The sequence below is a fragment of the Hydractinia symbiolongicarpus genome, chromosome 9, assembly GCF_029227915.1.
Source record: "Hydractinia symbiolongicarpus strain clone_291-10 chromosome 9, HSymV2.1, whole genome shotgun sequence".
NCBI lineage: Eukaryota > Metazoa > Cnidaria > Hydrozoa > Anthoathecata > Hydractiniidae > Hydractinia > Hydractinia symbiolongicarpus.
The window spans coordinates 26,926,669-26,950,489 of NC_079883.1; the positions used below are offsets into that span (position 1 = coordinate 26,926,669).

A 23,821-nucleotide genomic window follows, 5' to 3' on the forward strand; every position below is an offset into this window, starting at 1 on the left:
GCACTCACATAGCACTCACATAGCACTCACATAAACACCCATTTGTCATTAAATGTAAAAACCTTAAAAAAACTACGTTAAAAAGGTTCAAAATTAAGAACAACCATTCTTCTGTCAGCATTTTCTTTAAAAACTATTTCAACTTTCGTTTTTAATATTCTCCTTGACTTTTCCAAGTTTTCAGTGACTTTGAAAAATATGAATTTCTTTAGGTTTAGGCTCTGTGGCAGTCTGCAAAATATTTCGATGAAATTATTTATCAAGGTTAGTAGATTTTTATGACGAGAGAAGATTTGGAAAATGTGGTTTTATTACAAAATTATGCATATACACATTTGGTAAAAGTTAAAACATTAGATAAATAACATGGACAGTGAAAACAGAATACACAGAAAAAATAAAAAATATATTCAACAAGAAAGAGGAAATATATGATCAAATTTGCGGATGGTGTTAAAAATGTTTTTTATGAATTGAAAGTATAGATATTATTGAAGTTATCTTATTATAAATATACATGTTTATCTAATTGTTCTGAATGTGTAAAGCCTCGACGTTTTCACGATGTTCTTATAATAAAGAAAAATAACGTGTAAAATACCCTTAGATGTTTAATCTTGGTTTACATTACAATCCGTAATAGCTGTGTAACAATTGTAGAGATAAATATCTGAAAACATTTCTTGTGAAACATCTCTGTGTCTCTTTCGTGAAACCGAACTGTTGCTGAACACTTTTTGCTTTAATGAAAACCAAGCTTTAGCTACCCGTAGAGCAACTCCGCTGCGCTTCTACTTAACGAACTTTTGATTTTATGTTTTTCAAAAAGGCAATTCCATTTTTCAGGACTTTGTTTGACTGTTAGAAAAACTCCATTATTCTCAGTATATGAATATTTTCAAAAAGACGACAAGTTGTAAAAATGCTGACTGAGCAAAAAACAACAAATGATATTTTACGGATATAAGTTTAGCAAAAAAGATAGATCATAACGGAGCAGAGCAGGTCTACAAGTAGGCTATAACATTACCCGTATAATTCAACATGAAATTTAATTAAATATTATTTTTTAAAATACAATTTAATTGTGTACTCGATATTCCCTTAATACAACAAACACAGCTCATCTTTTAAAAAGGATAAAAATTAAAAAAAAAGAAGCATTAGCAATGAAGGAAATGATGGTTTTTAAAATTCCTCTTTTTTTAGCCAGTGCTTTAAGATTGCAAAGTACTGCAATTAACAACAGAGCACATTATCAAGAGGTATCGATTATAAAGGATTTCTGGAACTCTTTTTTATTTTTATATTTAGAATGCACAAACTGGAAAAAAATTGAAGTTAAATTAATTTAAAGTTGTAAAGGGCCTATTCACAAAAATTAAGTAAAAAATATTATCTAAAAAATTATAACTATAGACATAATTAGCCACGAACATTATTCCCCGGCTTAAGTTTGCGATAAAACGAAATATTGATATAAGTGGTAACATAAAACAAGTGTTTCACATTAAATACAACAGTGTCAACCTTATATATATACAAATTTGCGTGGTATTAAAACGTGCCTGCACGCATGCGCAATTTACACTTACAATAAAACAAAATTATAACACAAGATCGGCAGTATCGAACGCTGAATTAACATACACATTAGAATTTTTCTCAGGTGTTTTCACAGATTGCAGTTCGATATATCTCGTATCATTTCGCTTCTCGGGGTTTGTATCGTCATGTGGTAACTTGGTATTGGCATCGTTTTCTCCTTCCTGTTGTTTTTTCAACTCCTTCGCAGTTTTTATCTGAATGGGCTTCTGCATGAACTCCTCATCAAAAACCTTATTCTCCTCCTCATCATCAGAGGGAACACTTTTAAAAGATGCAACGTTATAATACGTGTCTTCTTGATTGATGTCGAAACTAAAGTAATGATCACCTTCGTTTAAAACACTTTCCAGATGTTCACGTAATTCTGTGAAGGACGGCCGTTGCAATGGATCCTCGTTCCAGCAGTGCAGCATTACATCATACCTAAATAAACAAACGTGTCAGAACGTTATCTGTTAACCCAGGGTAGTAATGAAATGTAAAGAGATACACGGGTAAGAAGAGGAATGGAAGCAAATTTTTTTCTTTACGTGAAAGAAAAATAAGTCAATGCCTACATGGCGTCTGCACAATTTTCCGGTTTCTCCATCCGATATCCCGATTTCAGCATCCCAAGTAACTCACGGTTGCTAATGGACGGGTAAGGGGTGCCACCTATAGTAAAAAAAGTTGCTACAAGAGTCTTGTTCACACACATATAGACTTTTTAACGAATGTACGGTCTCACTTACCCAAAGTAACGATTTCAAACAGAACAATTCCATATGCCCATCTAAAAATCAAAGTCATTTATTAACTTAATTTGTATATATAATCTTTAATATAAACTTTAATTCATTCTAATGATGACTGTTCAACAACCGAAACATTAAAAAAAAATTGAAAATCGTTTTTTACATTTTTAAAGAAATTTTGTAATGTTGTGTTTCCTAGTGGTAAATTTTCTGGTGTATTAAGATATTCTTACATAGAAGTACATGGCATATAAATTGCAGCAAATAAAACCAAACCAGAGAGTCTAACGAATGAACGAGCGATTAAACAAACGAGCGAGCGAACAAATAAACGAGCGTGCGAACAAACAAGGAAGCGAGCGAGCGAAAAAACCAGCGGGCGTACGAACTTACACGTCACTAAAAGTGGTAAACACTTGATCGAAGATAGCTTCAACAGACATCCATTTGATAGGAAGCTTTCGATTTTTGTTACTCATATAAATCAAATCGTTGCTAACCGCTCTTGTTAACCCAAAATCCGATACTTTAACCTTTCGATCACTGCCAACTAATATATTGCGAGCAGCTAAGTCCCGATGTACCAGATTTTTTTGCGCAAGATATTCCTAAAATTTAAAAACAGATTTTCTGGAATGCTTAACAGAATTTAATAGTACTTTAAAAGGGACGGGAGTGGGAATAAATCTGGGGTAAAAAAATGTGTTGAAAATAAAAAACATGGATATTTCGAGGCCCTTACACTCAAAAAATTAAAACTTAACCAATCATAGCGGACCCAGTACTCTAAAGGAAATCTTAAAATCGTTGTACAATCACAAAAAGTCGTTAGTCTAGATTTTTGCAAATTTATGAGCTTTTTATAAGTATTATCACCCACTCATCCTCCAAGGAGTGTTCATTATTCCTTGGAGTTATTACTTACATAAGTTTTTCTAAAAAAAATCCACTTACCATCCCAGCAGATATCTGCCATGCAAATGACAAAAGATCGTCAGCCGTAATTTTATCAGGATCATCTGGATCACTGGATAATGTTGAGTTTGGTACAAATTCGTTTTTCTCGTTCAGATCCTATATGAGTGAAAAATACTCCCTCAAAATACATATCTCGAAATAGAAAAAAAGAAAGAAAGTAAAAAAATGAATGTCGCATACGAGCCAATCAGAAGCCTGCATGGCAGTAAAAGACCAATCACAACTTACCTGATCAGAACTTTGAAACATCTGATTATAAGCGTATGAGCGACTAGAGTCGGAAGATTGTGATGTGCATAACTAAACATAATTATTAAATGTTTAGTAAGTATATAAGCTGTGGACACACTCACCCTTAATAGCAGACCTCTTTAATTAAAGTCAGATAACGCTTACAGATATATCGCGCGAGTCGTGTTTTTGCAAACAAACGAGATTGCACTAACGTGAAAATCAATTTTTCGTGAAAATTAATTCCCCATTGGATTGACCTACAAGTTTTTTTTATAATAATGCTAAAAAAACAGACTGGTCATTATTCTTATTTCTCTATTGTTCTAAACAATAGACCTATTGTTTTTAACCCGAAATGCAAATTCATCTGCATAAACTCTGTCCTTATAAACTCCTGCTAAGTCTTTCTGGGTCCACCTTTGGGATTTCCACCAGGAACTGTCAAGTCTCTACACTTTCTTACCCAATTATTCCCCTCCATTCCTCTAAGTGTCCCAACCAACTTAATCTTCTTATCTGGGTAACATCTTTAATGCTACGGATACCTAGCCTGCTTATTAGCTCATTTGAGCTCTTTCTGTCCCTTATTTAACCATTCCCACATCATACCTTTCTAAACGGTCAAGATCATCTTGCTTCATTGTCCATGTCTCACTACTGTACAATATAACACTTCTTACACAGGCCTCATACAACCTACCTTTTACCTCAATTGACAAGAGTCTGCTAGTCAACAATGATAAAATCTCTGAACTTTTTCCAAGCAGAACCTATCCTGCAAGTAACACTTCTTCCAACATCCCCTTCACTGCCCAACATATCACTTAAGTAACAGAAGTTCCCAACTATTTCTAACGAGCCATTGTTGTACATCAATAAAGCTATAAATAATATTAATTGTCTATAATTTAACTTTGGAACGCTTGCATACAAACTGAATGTCAGCGCTTTATCTTCCTCCAATACCACTGCACTTCTACAAGGCCACTTTCAAGCCACAAGTTTAAAGTTGGCTTCAATGCTGCTAATCATGACTTTAGACTTCGCTGTATTCACTCTTAGCCCTTTCTCTTTTAGTCCTTTTTTCTTCTTCTCAAACTTTTTAACTAATTTTTTCAGTGATTCCGCTATGAAAACCAAATCATCTGCATTCAATAAGTGCCATGAACAACCTGTTACGAATTCCATTGACAGCGCTTCTAAGACTACCACAAACAACAAAAGACGAAGTACAGAACCCTGATGTACATCAACATTTTCACTAAATTCATTACTAAGTGAATCGTTAATCCTGACACAACTTCTAGCATGGCTGTACATAGACTGTACCATCGTAACTAGCCACTCATCCACACTTAGTTTTCTCATAGCCCACCAAATAACTTTTTATAATCTAATTAGCGAGAATTGCAATAAACTCAACTCCGGTATATCCAGACGCACCTGATACTCCTGAGCCTTGCCAATCTTCATTTTTTCCCATAGCCTTCACTATCCATTCTGTCTTGACCTGCATAGCTGTCCCAGCCAAGATACCTCCATCGTCACATACACACTTCTTAGCTACAGCATCTTGGTTAATCTTCTTCATTTGCTTTGCTATCTTAAACGCTTCATTGCGCTGGTCTTCTTAATTCATCCCTTCTTAATACATTTGCAAATCTGTTTCTCTCTGCTTCTGATTTTGTCTTATACAGTGCTGCGCAACGACGCTTAGTATGTTTAACAAAGAAATTACATTTTTTATCCTTTTGTGCAGAAAAAGAGTTTTCAAGTTGTTTTGACGGTACTACAAACCTCCTCTCTCGTTTTCGCAGCCACTTAATCATAAAAGCATAGAGATATTCTAAGAAATCTTTCGGTTCAAGAAAATGTTGGTTCAAATATTTCAATGTAACTGTTTTTATGTTTGTGATGACAGGGGATAGGCATAATAGCAGGAATTCCTATAGTTAAACTCAGTTACCTTGAGCTTGACACTAAATTGTCAACAAAAAAATGCGCAAAAAATGCGCAAAAAAAAGAAAAAGCCAAAATCATCGTAAAAACTTCGATGGCAAAAAATAGAAGTTGGTAGAAATATTTCGCCAATAAAAAAAGCTGGGAAAAATTTGGGTTACAAAACAAACAATTGTACCTTTGTTCTCCTCTTTCTCAAGTAATGCAACAAATCACCGTGTTCCATAAACTCTACAACCAAGCAAAGTGGATTGTTAACTGTGCTGCAACCAATTAAATTGACGATATTTCGGTGAAAGCCAATCTCTTTCATTAACGATATCTCTTCCTTGAAATCGTTATATTCCATTTGCGAAGCACCCTCTAAAAGTGGATGTATTTTTAATTTCATCTACTGCTTCAAAATTCACAAAATCTTTTTCTCTAAAATTTGCAATGATTAGTACAGTACCGTCCACACATTTTTACCCACACATCAAGTATTACTATTATGCTTCTAATAATTTAGAAGGAGTAGTTAATTTTTTGAACAGTGTCGAGCCTACATAATTATATTGTCAAAAAATAATCAAATTTCTTATTTTTCACTATAATTTTTTTTATGTTATATGATCTATCAAAAGTTAAACTGTCAATAAATTAAATGCGTAAAATCTAGAGTTGTTCAAAAGTTGCATAAAAAGTTCATTTTTTGGCATTCTAGAAAATTAAATTTTAGAAGTCTTTTCCATCGCGGTAGATCCTCTTACGTCACTATAATACGACCCGTCCACATTTTTCCAATGTCATAAAATGATGACTGACTATTGTTGCTATTTTCACAGAATTATACATACGATAGCTTAACATCACCTTTCAGAAGTTTGACAGCAAATGTCGGCACTTTTTTAGACTGAAATAAATCGCTGCCATTTTGTTTGGCATAATGAGATTTGAGCAAAACTTTAGCATCCAATGTTGCACTAAACACAGTACCAAATGCACCTTCGCCGATTTTTTCATCCAACGTGATATTGATAGGAAAGATTTCCCAATCATCCAATTCCGTATCTTCTTTACTCAAATACATTCTAACAGATCAAAAATAAAGAGGGGTGACTTTGTAAACTGACAGTAAAAACGCGTTTCTATATGATCTTCATTATTTTTACCTGTCATTTTTATGGTATAAATAACTATCACAACTCGAAACACAAAACAAAAATAAGAAATAAACTGCTTGACTTTGTGTGTGTGTGTGTGTGTGTGTACACAGTCAGTCTCCTAAACCTTAGACTCCGAAGCACGCGAATTTGCATCGCAACAAAGGCGAAATGCTGATATGGCAGATATTTGCCTTAATGAAAATAAAGGCCTACATAAAAGAGAATAAATCTCCCACCCAGCAGAGACAATATTTTAAGTTTTTTAAAAAGCTGCGGTTGAAACACAAAGCTCCTGGAAGAAAAGCGGAAAACAATTACATGCTTTATGCTTATAACTCTATTTTTTATTTTAGCCTGAGTTGCTAAAAGCAAAATTTTGAGTTACGCCTTAGGGCTTAAGATGTTGCTTAGCGCAATATTCAGGACTGCTCAGTCTTTCAAAGAACTGTTTGTTGTGTGTTAGACTATCCTATTTTAAGTCTCACTTGCTTAAATTTTTCAATTTTAGGTCGGTTGCTTATCATTTACTTAGTTCGTGAGCCAAATCTCTAACTCAGCCAATAGATAATCAGCTTCTTATTAAAAAACAACAATTACGATCCTATTATATGGCAAACAACAACAACAGAAGTCTACTTACTCTAAAGTCTCTTTGGAGAATGACATTCCATGTAAATGTCGGTTATTGCGTTTTTGGTGATGACGGAAATACATGATCACCATGAAACACAGTGCTAATAACAAAAGTGGAACCAAGACAGCGAGTACGATTTTTTCTGTGTTATCGTCATCTTCACCTGCAAAAAAATCAAGATGATTGTTATAAAACAGATATCTCTGATTAGTAGCTTTAAAATATCTAACCTTAAACCAAATCTGATGGAAGGCTTTTAAAGTATATTAACTTTTAAAAAAATACGCATCGATCGTACATAACAGCTTTCTGCTTTTGAGTCATAGAATGTTAAATAATGTGTAGTTATCTTGTAGATTTTTTTTTTCGTAAAATTTGTGTTGGATGCGGATGAAAATAGTAACGTTTTTCTGAACGCCAACAAGTTGTTTCGCCAACTGAGATTGTAGAAAATTTTTTTTCTTAATAAAATAAAACCTCCTGAAATGATTTAATACAGGAATGCATTTAGGGCAATGATACGTGTCTGCCCGGGGAATATACTGTGGTTAGTTAATGCAATTTAGGTTTGACTGTGGGTTGTGATAATGAAAAAAAGGAGTGTCCCTTCCTAGTCATTCCCCCTGTCCTACGGTTGCAATGACTTGTAAAATTTACCTATCACTGGAGGAGGCGGCTGTATGCTGATTGGATTCCCAGCAGCTGAAAATAAAAATACATCCAGGATTGTGACAAGGAGTATAAAAACCCACTTCAAGACACAGAACAAAATCAATCTTCAAAACTTCTATCGTTTTGATGGCAGATTAAACTAGTAATCTGTTGACTAAATGCATGACTGACTTTTTACAATAAATTACACTTTAAGGTATTTACCCTTGAGTAATATCTGCGTATATCCTTCAAATGTTATTGGAGCGGGTTTGCGGTTAGAATTGGTGATAGGAAACACCTAAAAAAAATGATAATAAATAAAGAAAATATATAAATATAATACAAACATATAAAAAAAATATATAAAATACAAACATAAAAAGAAAATATATAAATATAATACAAACATATAAAGAAAATATATAAATATAATACAAACATATAAAGAAAATATATAAATATAATACCAACATATAAAGAAAATATATAAATATAATACCAACATATAAAGAAAATATATAAATATAATACAAACATATAAAGAAAATATATAAATATAATACCAACATATAAAGAAAATATATAAAATACAAACATAAAAAGAAAATATATAAATATAATACAAACATATAAAGAAAATATATAAATATAATACAAACATATAAAGAAAATATATAAATATAATACCAACATATAAAGAAAATATATAAAATACAAACATAAAAAGAAAATATATAAATATAATACAAACATATAAAGAAAATATATAAATATAATACCAACATATAAAGAGGATTATAATTTCACCTGAACAGCTATGTCAATGTCGTAATTCTTTACTGTAACAGTGATGTTATATGAAGTTTCTTGCTAAAAAAATAGATTGTTGTAATAGCTAGTTGTACGTGTCTAAATACACAACAGCCTGAAAAAACGCCATCCAGCTTAAAAACCGCCCATGTTATCAGTTGATGTTCTACTGGTATCTCTGTTACAACTATAAAAGGGTTAAAAAATGAAACAAAATTCGAATTTATTTATTGCGATGAGAAATCAAAATAATTGCAGAAATATTTATAATTCGTTCTGCAGGGAAATCATCAAATCACCATATGGACCCTGATATTGTCTTGTACAAGTCAAAAAAAGAAAAGAATAGTAAGTTTCAAAAAACAAGTTAAAAAAAATGTTTAAAATATTGAATAAATTGTCAAGTGCAAAAGCAGCAGTTGCATACATATAAGTATGATGACAGGACTATGGGTGAGTTCCCATACAACTTTCCCGCTCGAGTTCGAACTTAATGGATATCAAAATTGAATGAATTACTCACAGCAGATACATTGACTCGATTGTATTCATCCTTCTCATTTAATATAGGTACTTTCAGACTTCCTACATAAGACGCCTTTCCCCAGCGGATAAGGTACCTCTTAATAGGCTCGACTAGGATCGGTTTCTGCCATCGCAAAAGCAAATGGTATGCCAAAGTGGTACAGATTTCACACGAGGCGTTCTGTTTACCATTAAAACAAAGTGCTCTAGTTGTATTGATACATTCTTCTTTAGTGTGAGTGATGTTAATCATCTCATCCCTGAAAGGTTGATTAGTTGGTTCTAAATGGGAAATAAACACATTTGATCACTTGTTGTTCAAATTTTCTGTGTTTAACCCACATAGACATGTGAGAACCAACATTTGGTAGAAGAAATAGACGAGGAAAACTAGTAAGCTTTACATGAAACAAACCGACTTTACATAGAACAGACCGACTTTACATAGAACAGACCGACTTTACATAGAACAGACCAACTTTACATAGAACAGACCAACTTTACATAAGACAGACCGACTTTACATGAAACAAACTAACTTTACATAAAACATACCGACTTTGCATTGAATATACCGACTTTACGTGGCACAGACCGAAAGAAAATCCGAAGTTTCACCCGAAACCGAAACAAATATACATTAAGACTAGACCACAAACGAAAATGACTTCATTGATTTTTTGAAGCGTGACACCGGATTGAAAAATACGATTGAGATTTTTAATCCCAAGACAGGACGAACTGGGTTGACTTACTGACTGTAGTTGTTGATATCTTTGCACAATCAAAGTTATCAACTGTGTTGCATCCTACAAAGAAAAAACACCAAAAATAAAAATGATATATTAATTTATAAGAATAGGTTAAAATGTGTTACAAAGTGTTACGATTTCTTACAAACACTTTGGAGTGATCTGTAGTGCAAAATTTTACGACTTCTTACGAGCTCTTTCGAGTGATCCATTGATGCGCAAAATGTTACGACTTTTTACGAACCCCTTCAAGTAATCTACCAGTGTGCAAAATTTTACGACTTCTTACGAGCCCTTTTAAGTGATCTACTTATGTGCAAAATGCTTTTTACTCTTGTATACAGTAAATAATCAACGTTTTTAATCATCAATAATATGAAAATTAAAAACGCCATTTAAGCCATTACCTTCGTATCTCACATAAGAAACTTCTTCATCTCCACGCAAACATTGGTTGTACAGTGAAGCGATCTGAAGTCGGGAGAAAAGAACTCTTTTCAAAACTAAAAATCTTAATACTGAAAGTTCATAACTATGCCATATTTAACGACATATTCCAAAAAATATCTTTTTACGTAGAAATTGTTTTGTTAACATTAGAGCATTAATATCTTATTAAGGAAGGTATGACTGAAATATGTTACCTGAAGAATGAACCAAAGCCTATAAATATAAGGCTTTGGTTCATTCTTCAGGTTTTAATTTCAAATCAATAAATACTAAAAAAATATTTAAAAAATATCTAAATAATTTTTGTATACCAAATAACTTTTTTTCTAAACTGTTACTACATTGCTTTTTTTATCAGTTTAACTAAATTCTCCCCTTTTCTGTAAGCTACAGAAAATCACGTGATTAATGTTGCAAACTGTGCACCACAGTGTTGATAGGCCGACTCGGAGAAAGGTTGATGGGCAAGATAAATTTCTCTCATCAATCAAACACAAATGAAAAAACAGTAAACAAGAAGGGAAAATTCCCCTTTAACAACAGTACGTTCTCACCCGGACTCTGATCAAACATGATCGGAGTGAATCATAAGCATTGTTAGGCATATCAACTGTGGTGTGATGTACATTCTGAAAATAGATTAAATATACAGTTTATCAAGTTGAAACGTAAAAAACTTCATCTATTTATCTGCCATTGAACCTATTTTTCTGTGAACGGAAATGAAAGTCGCTGGCCCTAATTTGGGACATATAAGCTTGATGAATTAGGGGAAGTTTCACATGTAGAATTTGTGTGATTCTCAGGAAATAAAAACAAATTACATTTATGTTGCTACAGCTGCCAAACCATTGCTTTACTCAAATAAACAGTTTTACAAACATTGAAAAAACATGAACTACTGTTGGTTTTTTTACGGATAGTTGTGCATGCGATTGTTTTGGAAAATTCATGAAAATAATAAACGATTATTTGTTCTTGTTACAACCCAGTACTACTGTTTATGAGAAACGCAGTTTTCAGCCTGGAAATGTTTCTAAATATTTAAAAAGTCTGACCATTGGTTCATGACGAAAACAGACAGCATTATATTTTTCATTTCTTTCAATGTCTTTAAGTAAACAGTGTAATACATATCCACAAAAAAGCGATCACTTACAGATGGAATTTCCGTATTTTTTTCAATAGTGTTTTCCAAATAAACCGACATCATTGTTCTTTGATTTTCCTCAATGGAGCAATTTAGAAGAACAAAACTTTTGTGGAAGTTTTTATAAAGCATTACATTTGAAGCTAAAACAAATAAAAAAAAACACAGTTAGAAACTCAAAATAAGAGATATCAAAAAATATTTTTTTAGTTGTTGTTCTATCTGTGGTGTTCTTCACAGCGTTCTTAGAAAAGCTTAATCAAATGAAATGCGTTATTAAAGTTATTCCCAATAACCAAGTGATTACAGTAAGTTACAACAACGTGATCATAGCCTTGAAATTCCACAATTTTAGGGGATTTAGGGGTAAAAATGTAGACAATACTAAAAAATGTATTAGGTATGCAGTATGTGGTATATCAAATGAAGCACATACAGCACCAGTGTTATAGGTGTTATATTTTTTAAAAAAAACAACTTTCCCAAAACTTTAGTGGAAATAAAAACACACTGTTATACCACCCCATGGCAAAAACATTTAAATAAAAACACAGTGTGGTACCACGCCATGGCAAAAACATTTAAAAAAAACACAGTGTTGTACCACGCCATGGCAAAAACATTTAAATAAAAACACAGTGTGGTACCACGCCATGGCAAAAACATTTAAATAAAAACACAGTGTTGTACCACGCCATGGCAAAAACATTTAAATAAAAACACAGTGTTGTACCACGCCATGGCAAAAACATTTAAAAAAACACAGTGTTGTACCACACCATTGCAAAAACATTCAAATAAAGCACAGTGTTGTACCACGCCATAGCAAAAACATTTAAATAAAAACACAGTGTTGTACCACGCCAAGGCAAAAAAATTTAAATAAAAACACAGTGTTGTACCACGCCATAGCAAAAACATTTAAATAAAAACACAGTGTTGTACCACGCCATGGCAAAAACATTTAAATAAAAACACAGTGTTGTACCACGCCATGGCAAAAACATTTAAATAAAACACAGAAAACTCAGTAATTTTATTTTGTAAAAAAGTTAAATTTGCAAAATTCATTGTCAGTTTAAATAAAAACAGAAAGCCTGTTGTCACAAAACTAATTGTGGGTAAAAAAACCCTAAGCTAACTGTCAAATTTTAATTGAGACTGTTGTCTCCTTGAATCAATAAACTTTAGACTTTCGCCAAAGTTTATATTACAATAAAATTTGTAGCTACCTGACTACACTTAGTATCAGAATTATTAATTAAGAATTTTGTGGTAGCTAACCATATTTGACTAGTCATATTTTTTCCCTCAAGGTGTAACTAGCTCAGTAAAAAACAGATTGGTGAAGATAAAACAAAAACAGTAAATACATAAAAACGGAAAGAAAAACATTTAAAGAATAGCAATAAATAAGGCTAGCTAAACTATCTGATTTTAGGATGATTGCTAGCATGGTTACTTTTCTAGCACAATTCGCTTACATGAGTTGACAGACCAAGATATTGTCCAGCGTATATAAGTAGGAAGCAGAGGATCATTGTTTTTGATTGCAATTGGTTTAGGATTAATAGTTAGATTGTATATAACATCAATTCGCTTCATCACTAAAAATAAACATTATATTATTATTCAAGACACTCACTCTTCCAGACGTAAAGTGTTTAAAAAAAGCATGGTGGTCACTTACTTGTAAAATTACTTTCAATGTAATGGTCTCTGTTGGATGTTAGATAGTTGATTGGGTATACTCTCAATTTATAATTTGTTTCATGATCAAATTTCCCATACAATCCAAAACTTGAACAGAAATTTGAAGACGATATGTTTCTTTCACTTAGTGTGCTCTATGAAGAAAAGATGCTGATAAAACAGCAGACACCAAATTTGATATCAGGGTGTCAACACAGGGAGTCAAAATACACCAATTAGCAACACAGCAAACACAAAATACTGACATGCAACATGCCAACTAATAGCCATAACTTGTGATCATTCAATTTCAAGATATCGAAATATGGATCCACGTGGAAGAGAATTAAGATTGCTTTGCAACAATTCTCAGCTTCATCAATTCACAAAATACTTCAAGGACTTGGGTTAAAAAAAAGCCAAAGTGCCAAGATTACTCAAAATTAAATTTGGCACGCTTGACATAATGCATGGTGAGATTAAAACAGCTTAAACCAATTAAAAATATTTCAATAAAATTAGTCAAAAGTCTTACCAAACCTAGTACGTTCTTTAAATCAGAATAAAAAAAATTATTAACATGCAGTTCCAGTAAATACACGCTGGATAACTTTGGATTGCTATCTGATACTATATCACTCCAACTAAAAGACACAGTACTGGTAGTTCGTTCTGTAATGAAAACACTGCCTTCTGTTTTCTTTTTGTCGGCTTGCAACGGATCTAAAATATTACAAATTAGTCCCAGTACATATAAGCTACAATACACAAGTCTTCGATGTATACAAAATTCTATACTGTATGTGCATATGATAGGGGGAGGAAGGGGTTAAAATTTTAGTCTCTCCACTATAAGGAGATCAATTATATATGGAGTTATATATGGGACAATATTCGTGGTGTGGTTTTTGTCGCGTCGTATCTTTCTTTGTGGGGTGGTTTAACGTTTCGTTGAGTCATATTTGTGTTCGTCGCGGCGTATTTCACTTTGCGGCGTATTTCACTTCGTGGCGTGTTTTACTTCGCGGCGTATTTCACTTCGTGGCGTATTTTACTTCGTAGCGAAAATTTTCATGCTTTTTTAACACGAAATTACTAAATTCGTGTAGCGCTTACAAGAAATCTAAGTCACATGAATAAAGGGCAGTAAAATAAACAAAACCTTTAGTTTAGTGCTAAAAGTTATATTCTATTTTTAAGTTAGTTTTACATTTGTGATTATGAAGAAATATTATGTGTTGTGTAAGAGTTTTATGTAATAATTTATGTTTATGTAGTTAGTTTATTTGATTTTTGATATTTTCATCAGAATCCATTTAAACTACAAAATAGATAATAGATTATACAGTGTAGCATGCTTAAAATGTATAGCTAGCTAACTAAATCTATAGCTAAGAATGTATGGTTTTTTTAAAAAAAAATGACAATAATAATAGCTAGCTTTACCCAGTAGAAAGACCAAAGCCACTAGAAAGAAAGTAAAATATATTGTGTAAAAGCTTCACGAAATTAGTAATTCCGTGTAAAAAAAGCATAACTATTTCGCCTCAAAGTGAAATACCCCACGAAGTGACATACGACACGACGAAACATGAGATCACACCAACATGAGTAATACGCCTCGACGAAAACCATTACGCTGCGAAGAAAACCACACGACGAAGAAAGATACGACACGACGAAGAAAGATACGACACGACGAAAAGCATTACAACGCGACGAAAACCATACACGAATATTGTCCCACATATAACTCCATGATTATAAGGAGGAGTCCACTATGAAGTGTTCGCTACATACAGGTTTCGTTATATCAGACTATGATTTTAACCAATACTGAAAAAAGCGACTGCTGTAGAGACAGGTCTGCTATAAAAGATGCTTATAATAAAAAGCCTTTCCACGTTTTCAGAGAAACTGTTTATTTTCGAAATGCAGTAAACATATAAAATATAATTCATCAGCCCTGTTTAATTAATATTTTGAGTGTAAATTTCTGCATTTAGAATTTAGGTCTTCATTTTTTGGAGGGGTTATATAAGAGATTTTAAGAGAAGTGACCACCCTGAACAAAGAATAAGCCTAAATTATTTTAAAAATGAAGAAACTTGAAAGCAACAGCTCAGACTGACATGGGTAAATAACAACAACAAAAAAAATGACAAGAGCCAAGATGTTAAAATTAAGGTTAAGGTTAAAGAGGATGCAGAGCAAACTCAAAAAATGTTTTGATACAGCAGGATTGTAAGGGATCTCTGTGCCACAGATAGTCAAAACTTTCTGCATTTCATTTTCACGTTATGCATAATTGTTTTTAGCTAGTCAATTCTTGACGCATGACCCAATCACGCGTTTTGATTTTTCAAACTTGCTAAGATAAACCAAATAAATATGACCGATATATAACATACGTACATAAAAAACATACCAGCTAAACTTTGAACTGGAGATTTTAATTTGGCATAAAAGTCGCATCCAGATATACATTCATTTGAATTCTAAGATTTAAAATTTATATGTAAAATGTTTAATGATAAGTAGGATCACAGCCTAGTGTATGTAACAATCTAGTCTAATAAGATTTCGCCTATCATCTATTTTTCTTTGTTTTTGTTTGGAACTAAATTTCACAGCATAAAACATCTGAAAATGGAACCTTGATAAGTCTTTAACAGAAAATCTTTTTTTTTTTTGTTATTAGAGAATACAAATGTAAGGACACTTACACAATAACCTTTACAAGCATCCAAGTCAAATGGATGTGGAACGTTACAAGCAGTCATACACTATAAACACATGATAAAATACTATAGATACTGAAGGAAAGAGGTATCAGAAAAATATAAGAAAATAAACAAATATTTAATAACAGTTCTGATAAGTGGGAAAAATTAAGTGGAAAAAGTACAGCACAACTTTTCTGCCAGAAAAATTTTAAACCGAATATGTACATTCTAAAAAAAAACGAATTCAAACGTTAGTTAGGAATTCAAATTAGAAACGGGTTTTTCTATTTTAGAAGAAAGGAAAAACATAAAAAATTCAATTCAAAACAATTTTTTTCAATTATTATAACATAGAAAATTGACCAGGGATTGCCCGTCATACAAATTTTCCACATCACTATTTCGTACATCCTCAAATGGAAATTTTTAGGATGGGAGTTATTACTACGATTGCAAGTGCGATTTTAATGGGTTTTTAAATACACACATGGTAAGCCATTACTCAAATGACTTTACAATAATTTTTTTGCTGTTACAGAGGTGATCTTAACTAAAATAGTTTAAATAAATAAAATTTATTCGAAAAAAAAAATTTGAAATTAAATAAGTGGAAATTGTGGTAAAAAATATATTTTTTGGAGCCTCTGAATTTCGGTGGAAAAAGTTTTGGGATCCTTTATTTATCATTATCGGTGGAGAAATTACTCTTGATAGTTTTGATTATTATTAACAAAAGTACCACTTACATTTTTGCAAGTTTGATTAGCACAGTTCACATCAAGTATTGACGAAACATTCTTCGTAGCAGTCTCGTACTATAATCAAAATGCATAACAAACATTTTTAAAACAATATATATATATAAAGCCAGTCTTTTGACATTTAGGTTGGCAAAGATTTAAAATGTACCTGCATACAGTATGAATATAACCGTCCCCACTCTAACCACTGATTGTTAAAAGGTCCATCACTGGATCTTCTGATCACTTGATTAGTTTTTGTTTTTAAAAAGGCGTTCGAACAAATTCTTAGGAAACCATCCTCTGTTGTGAATTTAGCTGTAAATATAAATAGTCAAAGTTAACTCAACTGACCAAACCTGTTGACATCCATCAAGGACTAAGGATAAAATGACTGGAATAATTATGAAATATAATCGCGTAATATGATGGGAAAATTAAACAGTTATACAAATTACAAAAACTTACATGCGGAAGGAACATGTGGCGGAGGAGGTCCTAGAAAAAATGTTTATTCCAAACTATCTACTTTCTAATATTAAGTACGTACTTGTATGCATTGTAATAGTTTAACTCCTATTAAACCATTGTGCATGAAAAAATTTGCGTTGTTATGCTTATTACAGGTTTTCTACTTGCTTATTTTGACATGACACTTGTTTACATCATCATTTTACTTTTAAATTATAACATTTCTTTCCCTCAAATAATTTGTTATTGTTTTCTTTTTCTCTTTCTATGACACACATAATTATTAGTTAAGATGTGACCTAAATATTTTTTTTTAAACTGCAGTATAAGCAAACATACCTTTTAGCTTCAATGTTGTGTAACCAGGTTTAAAATCAGTAATATCACCACTGGTGTTTGTTTTAGGATGAATCTACATAAATAAAAAACAATTAATAATATTAATTAGGTACAATTTCATAGATTAAACTTTTAACATTAAAGCTTTCAGTGTTAGTAAGATCTATAATAAATTTCTTAACACAATGGAACATTTTGCAAAGCTAACTGCAGCCCCCATAAGAAATCACAGAAAAACAAAGCTAACATCAAACATTACATGCTAAGCCTGTAACCGTTTACCAGTAAAAACCACTCCGCAAAAATTATAAAAAAAATCATGTCTCTTTAATTTACTGAAATAGATTAGGTAATGCTAAATTTGAAAAAATGGCTCAACTCTTGTGAAAATAAAACAAATATTAATGAATTTCTTCACAAAAAAAAAATCACAAATTTTTCAACAGAAACAGAAGGATCAAGATAGGTTTGTTTAAAAGCTATGATATTAAGAAAAGAAAAAATCAACTTTTTTTAAGAACGTCTGACCAACTAAAGGTACCAACATCTATATACAGAGGACCAAATTGTACTGGTTAATCACAGTATCGTTAAAGAACATTGTAAAAATATAATTATTAGGTGCACTAAAAACACAAACCTGAACTGCAAAAAATAATCCACCAGTTTCAACATTAACATCTTTTAAGACATAACTTGTATTTTCCTACCATAAAAGTTTTTAAAAAATTTATAAAAAATTTCAATATAACACAATGACGTTTGCATTTAAAAATATACTTAATTAAAAACGAAATTTATGACGACTTACTGCAGCTATGTTTATTCTACCAAATTCTCTTTTCATAAGAACAAGTACTGAAATTTTATGACCTTCTCCCCATCGTAGTACATAATATTGCAGTGGAGAAGCTGTGAAAGGCCTGCTCCAAATAATTCCAATGTCATACGACATACTTTCACACTTGGAGCATGTCACATTTACAAAACCATTTGAACAGAGTGTCGACACGAGTCTTGAACATCTTTTATCTAGGACTTTAATGGTTATGTTGGTAACTGGTTGGTCTGTTGGTTCTAAACAAAAAAATAACAAAAAATAGTTTCAGTTAGTAACTATTAAAGAAAGTATTTTCAAATGGCCCTTACCAAAATTAACATTAGAGGCAAAATGAAAAAAAAACAATGTAATTTTTGATGATAAAAACCGCAATGTGTGATATACCATACAAAATCTTTTTGAAGAACTTATATACCAAATAGAGAACACAAAAAAAAGTGCTAGAGAAATAAAAATGCCCTTTCTTACTTGGTGTTGTTGGTAAAGGTGGACATTCATAATTTGGTACAGTCTCGCAACCTGTTAGAAAGACATAGACTCATAAGTTTAAAACTATGTAAAATAAACCTAAAGTTAGAAAGGAAGGGAAAAGGGTTTTTTTTTTCACTTTTCACTATTTTGCACAAAAAAAGTTTGTTACATCAATTACACCCATTTGTTTTACTACTTCTTTCTTCTTATTTAAATTAAACATGCAAAAAGTCATACCAACGAAGTATTTTGTACTGATTTGTCATCGAGTTGCTTTAGAAAGGTATGTTAGGGAGGAAGGGTATAAGGTATTTTAAGCAGATTTGTCATCTACATGCTTTACAGAAACATATCTCCAACCACATATCATACAAAATTCCACTTTTTTCTATACCTTCATACTTCACATACTGGACAGCTGTATCTCCTAAAAGACATCCTCCATAAAGAGTGTTGACCTAACATAAAGTGATATACAACTTTATAATCAACTTTACATTTAACTATATATTTAAACAAGAGATTGCTATTAAGTTAATACCAACATTTTCTTTAGCAAGAAAATTATCAGAACAATATCAGGAAAAAATATGTAAACCAAAAAATTTGGAAGCAAGAAAGGCAAAAAGACCAAACTTCGTCCCTTAGTTTTAAAAGAAAGTCAAGAACATTTGATGTATTTTTTATCTTAAAGGTGATTGTTTTAAAAAAACAACAAGAAGCCCTGGGGGTTCTAAGAATTTCCGCGCGCTACCAAAATATTTGATGAAAACCTGCTAACTCGTTGTGTTATTGTGCCAAACATTCGAAGGGGTTTGGTGCATGAACCTCTGAAGATAAATCAAAATTTTGATGTGACCATCATTTTCAGCATACTTTTTTTATTAACTGTGTCAATTTTTGTCGAAAATAAAGCAGTTTTAATTTTTGGATAAATTTTGGCCTAAAGTGACATTTAGGTGACAAAAAATCAAACTTTTGTACTATCATCATTTTTAGCATACTTTATTTGTTAACTGTGCCAGATTTAGACGAAAATAAAGTGGTTTTAATTTTTGGACCAATTTTGGCCTAAAATGACATTTAAGGTGGCAAAAAACCAAAATTTTGATGTCACCATCATGCTCACCATACTTTTTTTGTTAATTGTGCCAAAATTTGTCAAAAATAAAGTAGTTTTACTTTTTGGACCAATTTTGGCCTTTAATGACATTTAGGTGACAAAAATCAAAATTATTATGTCACCATTATGTTCAGCATACTTTTTTGTTAACTGTGCCAAATTTTGTCGAAAACAAATACCAATTTTGGCCTGAAACGTCATTACGAGACTTCCCAGTAGTTAAGGAGCTTGGGTACGAAGCTTACATCTATGACGGACGAATGTGAAATCCCAGGGTCGATTTTTTCTCAAAAAATGCTCCGAAAGAAAAAAACGACGGTTTTAAAAAATTTCCTACGCCTTCGGGCGCGGAAATTCAAAAATCTTAAAAGATGTTTTTTGTTTACCTTTACTTCGATCAAACATGATTTTAAATCATCTTGGTCAGTATTAGCTTGTGATACTGTCACTTGTGTATTATTCTAAAAAACATTACATTACCATTACTTTAAATTTTTCCAATCAACAAGAAAACTGTAACAAAATAGAACTTACAACAGATGTTTCAAATTCATTTAAAATGAATCCTCTTTGCACCAATCTTTGGAAATTTTCCAGGTTGGAACAATTAGCTATGCCAACTTCCACTTTAACTTTAACATCAACACTTCCAAGTAAATCAACCTCTGAAACCACAGTTACAAAATAATCAGAACAAACACACATTTGCTATAAGTTTTTTAATCTAATTCAATGGATTAGGAAAGAAATGATCATTTTTTTATAAATCAAAAAAATACATAAGGGCCAATAAAATGGTGAGTCAGTGAATAATAAATATGTGAATGTGTATTGTAATATAAATACCTTGTGGTGGCAACCAACTAATGTTCCAAGCAATCCTACTTTGTGCAAGCAGGGACTTGCTTTTTATGTAACGTGGTGCAGGATTTATTGTTAGGCTGCGTACAGCGCTAAAGGGTATCATTTCTAAAATAGATTAAAATAATATTTTTGGTTGAAATTTATATATTTATTTTAATTTTACAACTTTTAGCAAAGATAAGATAAAAAAATTTGGAATCATACTCGTCATATTGCTTTGTAAAAATACACTTCTGTCATAACCATTATAATTGATAGAATATACGCGCAAGCTGTACATAGTGTCCAGAAATTTGCCATATAGCTGATAACTTGAGCAGATATTAGACAATGTAATGGTTCGAATAGTTCTGGTCATCTAAAACACCAAGGTTAAAATAAACAACTATGTTATATATTTAGAAACAATCGAATTGGCAACCTTGTGTTTTAGGTTAACAATTTATATTTTGCTTTGGGATTGTGCACTTTTATATACCGAACAACGGTTAAATTAAGAAGAAAATTGAGAGCAAAACTTAACTCCAACTTCAAGGAATACAAGATTGGCAAAAATTTGCTAATGTGACTCAAAATTTTTTGTTTACACATCTCCATTCACCTTGTTTTGTTTTTTGTTTTTGCTAAGCACCAGCGTGAATTAGACAGACTGCATTATTTGTAAATCTGCATTATATGTTAAACAAATGTACTTACAAGACCTAAAACATTCTTTAAGTCTGGTTTATATGTATTATTAGATTCCAGAACAATTAAATATACACTGGGCAGCTTTGCTGAGCCTTCGGGTGATATGCTTGGCCATTTAAAAGTGACACTAGTTTTATTCTTCTTAACAATGTTGACATAGCGAGACAAATAATGGGGTGTAATACTAGCATTCACGAATCCATCTATGAAAAATATACGCAGGCATAATGTGAAATAAATTTAAAAGATTCATTAAACATTTAATACCAACTAGAAGTTTTATTTTACACAAGTCATTATAAATATTAAAAACTGTAATGCTTAAATTTATTTAAATTTTATTAACCTGTTGCCAATACATTGTTATTATTCGTTTGGTTGTAAAATGTACATCCCTGTTGGCATTCATCTGAACTCTAAAGATCATAATAAATAAACATGAAAAGATCTCTGTATTAACACTTTTAGATCAACATAGAAATACGAAAACTTTCATTTTAAAAAGAGGGTATCTGAAATCACAATTTAGCAGCATGGTGCTTCCATAAAAATAGTTGACATGTTGACATCTAGTGATATAGAAATTTTCTAATCCTGGTCTGAAAAGTAATTAAATTTTCTTGACTTTCAGTGATGGACAAAAACACTTTACCAAGTAAGAAAAAGTAAAATAGAAATGTGAACTAAGATGGAGTATCTACCCCGTACACATATGTGCAAGAGCAGAAAAATTGCATTGCTTAAGTGGTGCATCAAACACCTACCATCAGCTCTTAGCTTTCTACTGTTAGATCAGTTTACCCAAGATGTGTTACTCATGTGCTGGGCCTGGTTTTAAACTTGAAACTAGTGATTTGCCCATGAGTTCTCTACTGGATGAGTTCCATGGGTAAAATGAGGTTAATTAAGTCTTTAATGTTAAAAATGTAAAACTACTTACGCAAGCATTAAAACATTTTGAAACATCAAAAGGCAATGAAATATGACACGCCTTCATACACTATAAAAAAAGTTGCTTTTTTTTAAAATGGCAACATGGAAAAACAAATAGATAAAGTTTTATATCTGATAAAACTCAACATTAATAAATCCAAACGCTTACCTGTCGACATTTTATGCTTTCACATTTGGAATACATTGATGTTGATATATTTTTTGAGCCAAAGTCATACTAAAGACAAGCATTATTTTCCAAATTATATACTGATTGAAAATAAAGCCATCACATAAAAGCATGTTTTTTTAATTTATTAAAAGAAAATTTGTCAATTTTTAATTTATAAATAAATGATTTTGATTTTCTAGCTCACTCCTTTCCTTTAGACTTAACAAAGAAAACATTACTGTCCAAGATTAAAAAAATTAACAACAACAAAACAAATAAAACTGATATTGGCAATTAAAACATGTTTCAAGTAAGACATAATTACAGGACCAAAAACTTTTATTTCATTTTATTTTATAGGTTTGCGTTTTTTTACCTTATAACAAGTTTTTTATCAGCCAAGTTATTGCAGGTACACATAAACAAACATCAGATACACATAAACAAACATCGGATACACATGAATGAGCATCAGGTACACATAAACAAACATCAGATACACATGAATGAGCATCAGATACACATAAACAAACATCAGATACACATGAATGAGCATCAGATACACATAAACAAACATTGGATACACATGAATGAACATCAGATACACATAAACAGACATCGGATACACATGAATGAGTACAGGTACACATAAGCGAACATCGGATACACATGAATAAACATCAGGTACACATAAGCGAATATCAGATACAAATAAAAGAACATCAAATACACAAAGGCGCATCAGATACATATAAACATCAAATACAAATCAAATGAATAGCCAATCTGGATTTTTTTTGTTTGTTTGTGTGGTGGAGGAATCAACATTTAATCTTTCAGTTGTTATCTTAAAAATATTTTTCAATAATTAACAAACATATTTCAGCTTTCCAGCCAAGTAATTACTAAAATTACATGTGTTTTAGCTTTTTCAACTGGTTCAATTGGTACATGTTGTATACTCTTACCTGCATACAAAAAGAATATAATCTTCCCCATTTAAACCAATCATCTTTAATACCGTTTTCTCCATCGCTTATTTGATTCGTTTTGGGCATAGTAACAAAATTGTTTGAACACAAACTTAAGAAACCATCAGCTGTTTCATATTGATCTAAAACAATTT

At 31.7% G+C, this 23,821-nt stretch overlaps 2 protein-coding genes across 2 annotated transcripts in view; both read right to left on the bottom strand.

Moving 5' to 3' along the window:
- LOC130657557 (talin-2-like) overlaps positions 1 to 5,516 on the bottom strand; it is a 90,290-nt gene extending 84,774 nt beyond the window's left edge. The window contains exon 1 of the mRNA XM_057460541.1: positions 5,507 to 5,516. The gene's annotated coding sequence lies outside the window, so the exon portion shown is untranslated. The remainder of the gene's footprint in view (positions 1 to 5,506) is intronic.
- The window catches only part of LOC130657558 (uncharacterized), a 36,998-nt gene continuing 13,882 nt past the window's right edge, over positions 706 to 23,821 (bottom strand). The window contains exons 16-54 of the mRNA XM_057460544.1: positions 23,664 to 23,809; positions 22,693 to 22,761; positions 22,531 to 22,590; positions 21,937 to 22,006; positions 21,597 to 21,793; positions 21,105 to 21,258; positions 20,883 to 21,005; positions 20,571 to 20,701; positions 20,423 to 20,497; positions 19,308 to 19,371; positions 18,911 to 18,961; positions 18,413 to 18,678; positions 18,242 to 18,307; positions 17,602 to 17,674; positions 17,260 to 17,289; positions 16,961 to 17,109; positions 16,798 to 16,866; positions 16,052 to 16,111; positions 15,754 to 15,823; positions 13,861 to 14,048; positions 13,324 to 13,480; positions 13,118 to 13,240; positions 11,643 to 11,776; positions 11,038 to 11,112; positions 10,441 to 10,504; positions 10,037 to 10,090; positions 9,280 to 9,563; positions 8,754 to 8,816; positions 8,169 to 8,244; positions 7,950 to 7,994; positions 7,299 to 7,455; positions 6,366 to 6,583; positions 5,692 to 5,876; positions 3,549 to 3,620; positions 3,297 to 3,416; positions 2,736 to 2,950; positions 2,340 to 2,380; positions 2,166 to 2,262; positions 706 to 2,031 (exon numbers count right to left, since the gene is read on the bottom strand). Coding sequence (XP_057316527.1) covers positions 1,608 to 2,031; positions 2,166 to 2,262; positions 2,340 to 2,380; positions 2,736 to 2,950; positions 3,297 to 3,416; positions 3,549 to 3,620; positions 5,692 to 5,876; positions 6,366 to 6,583; positions 7,299 to 7,455; positions 7,950 to 7,994; positions 8,169 to 8,244; positions 8,754 to 8,816; positions 9,280 to 9,563; positions 10,037 to 10,090; positions 10,441 to 10,504; positions 11,038 to 11,112; positions 11,643 to 11,776; positions 13,118 to 13,240; positions 13,324 to 13,480; positions 13,861 to 14,048; positions 15,754 to 15,823; positions 16,052 to 16,111; positions 16,798 to 16,866; positions 16,961 to 17,109; positions 17,260 to 17,289; positions 17,602 to 17,674; positions 18,242 to 18,307; positions 18,413 to 18,678; positions 18,911 to 18,961; positions 19,308 to 19,371; positions 20,423 to 20,497; positions 20,571 to 20,701; positions 20,883 to 21,005; positions 21,105 to 21,258; positions 21,597 to 21,793; positions 21,937 to 22,006; positions 22,531 to 22,590; positions 22,693 to 22,761; positions 23,664 to 23,809 — 4,715 coding nt within the window. The 3' untranslated portion in view covers positions 706 to 1,607. The remainder of the gene's footprint in view (positions 2,032 to 2,165; positions 2,263 to 2,339; positions 2,381 to 2,735; positions 2,951 to 3,296; positions 3,417 to 3,548; positions 3,621 to 5,691; positions 5,877 to 6,365; positions 6,584 to 7,298; positions 7,456 to 7,949; positions 7,995 to 8,168; positions 8,245 to 8,753; positions 8,817 to 9,279; positions 9,564 to 10,036; positions 10,091 to 10,440; positions 10,505 to 11,037; positions 11,113 to 11,642; positions 11,777 to 13,117; positions 13,241 to 13,323; positions 13,481 to 13,860; positions 14,049 to 15,753; positions 15,824 to 16,051; positions 16,112 to 16,797; positions 16,867 to 16,960; positions 17,110 to 17,259; positions 17,290 to 17,601; positions 17,675 to 18,241; positions 18,308 to 18,412; positions 18,679 to 18,910; positions 18,962 to 19,307; positions 19,372 to 20,422; positions 20,498 to 20,570; positions 20,702 to 20,882; positions 21,006 to 21,104; positions 21,259 to 21,596; positions 21,794 to 21,936; positions 22,007 to 22,530; positions 22,591 to 22,692; positions 22,762 to 23,663; positions 23,810 to 23,821) is intronic.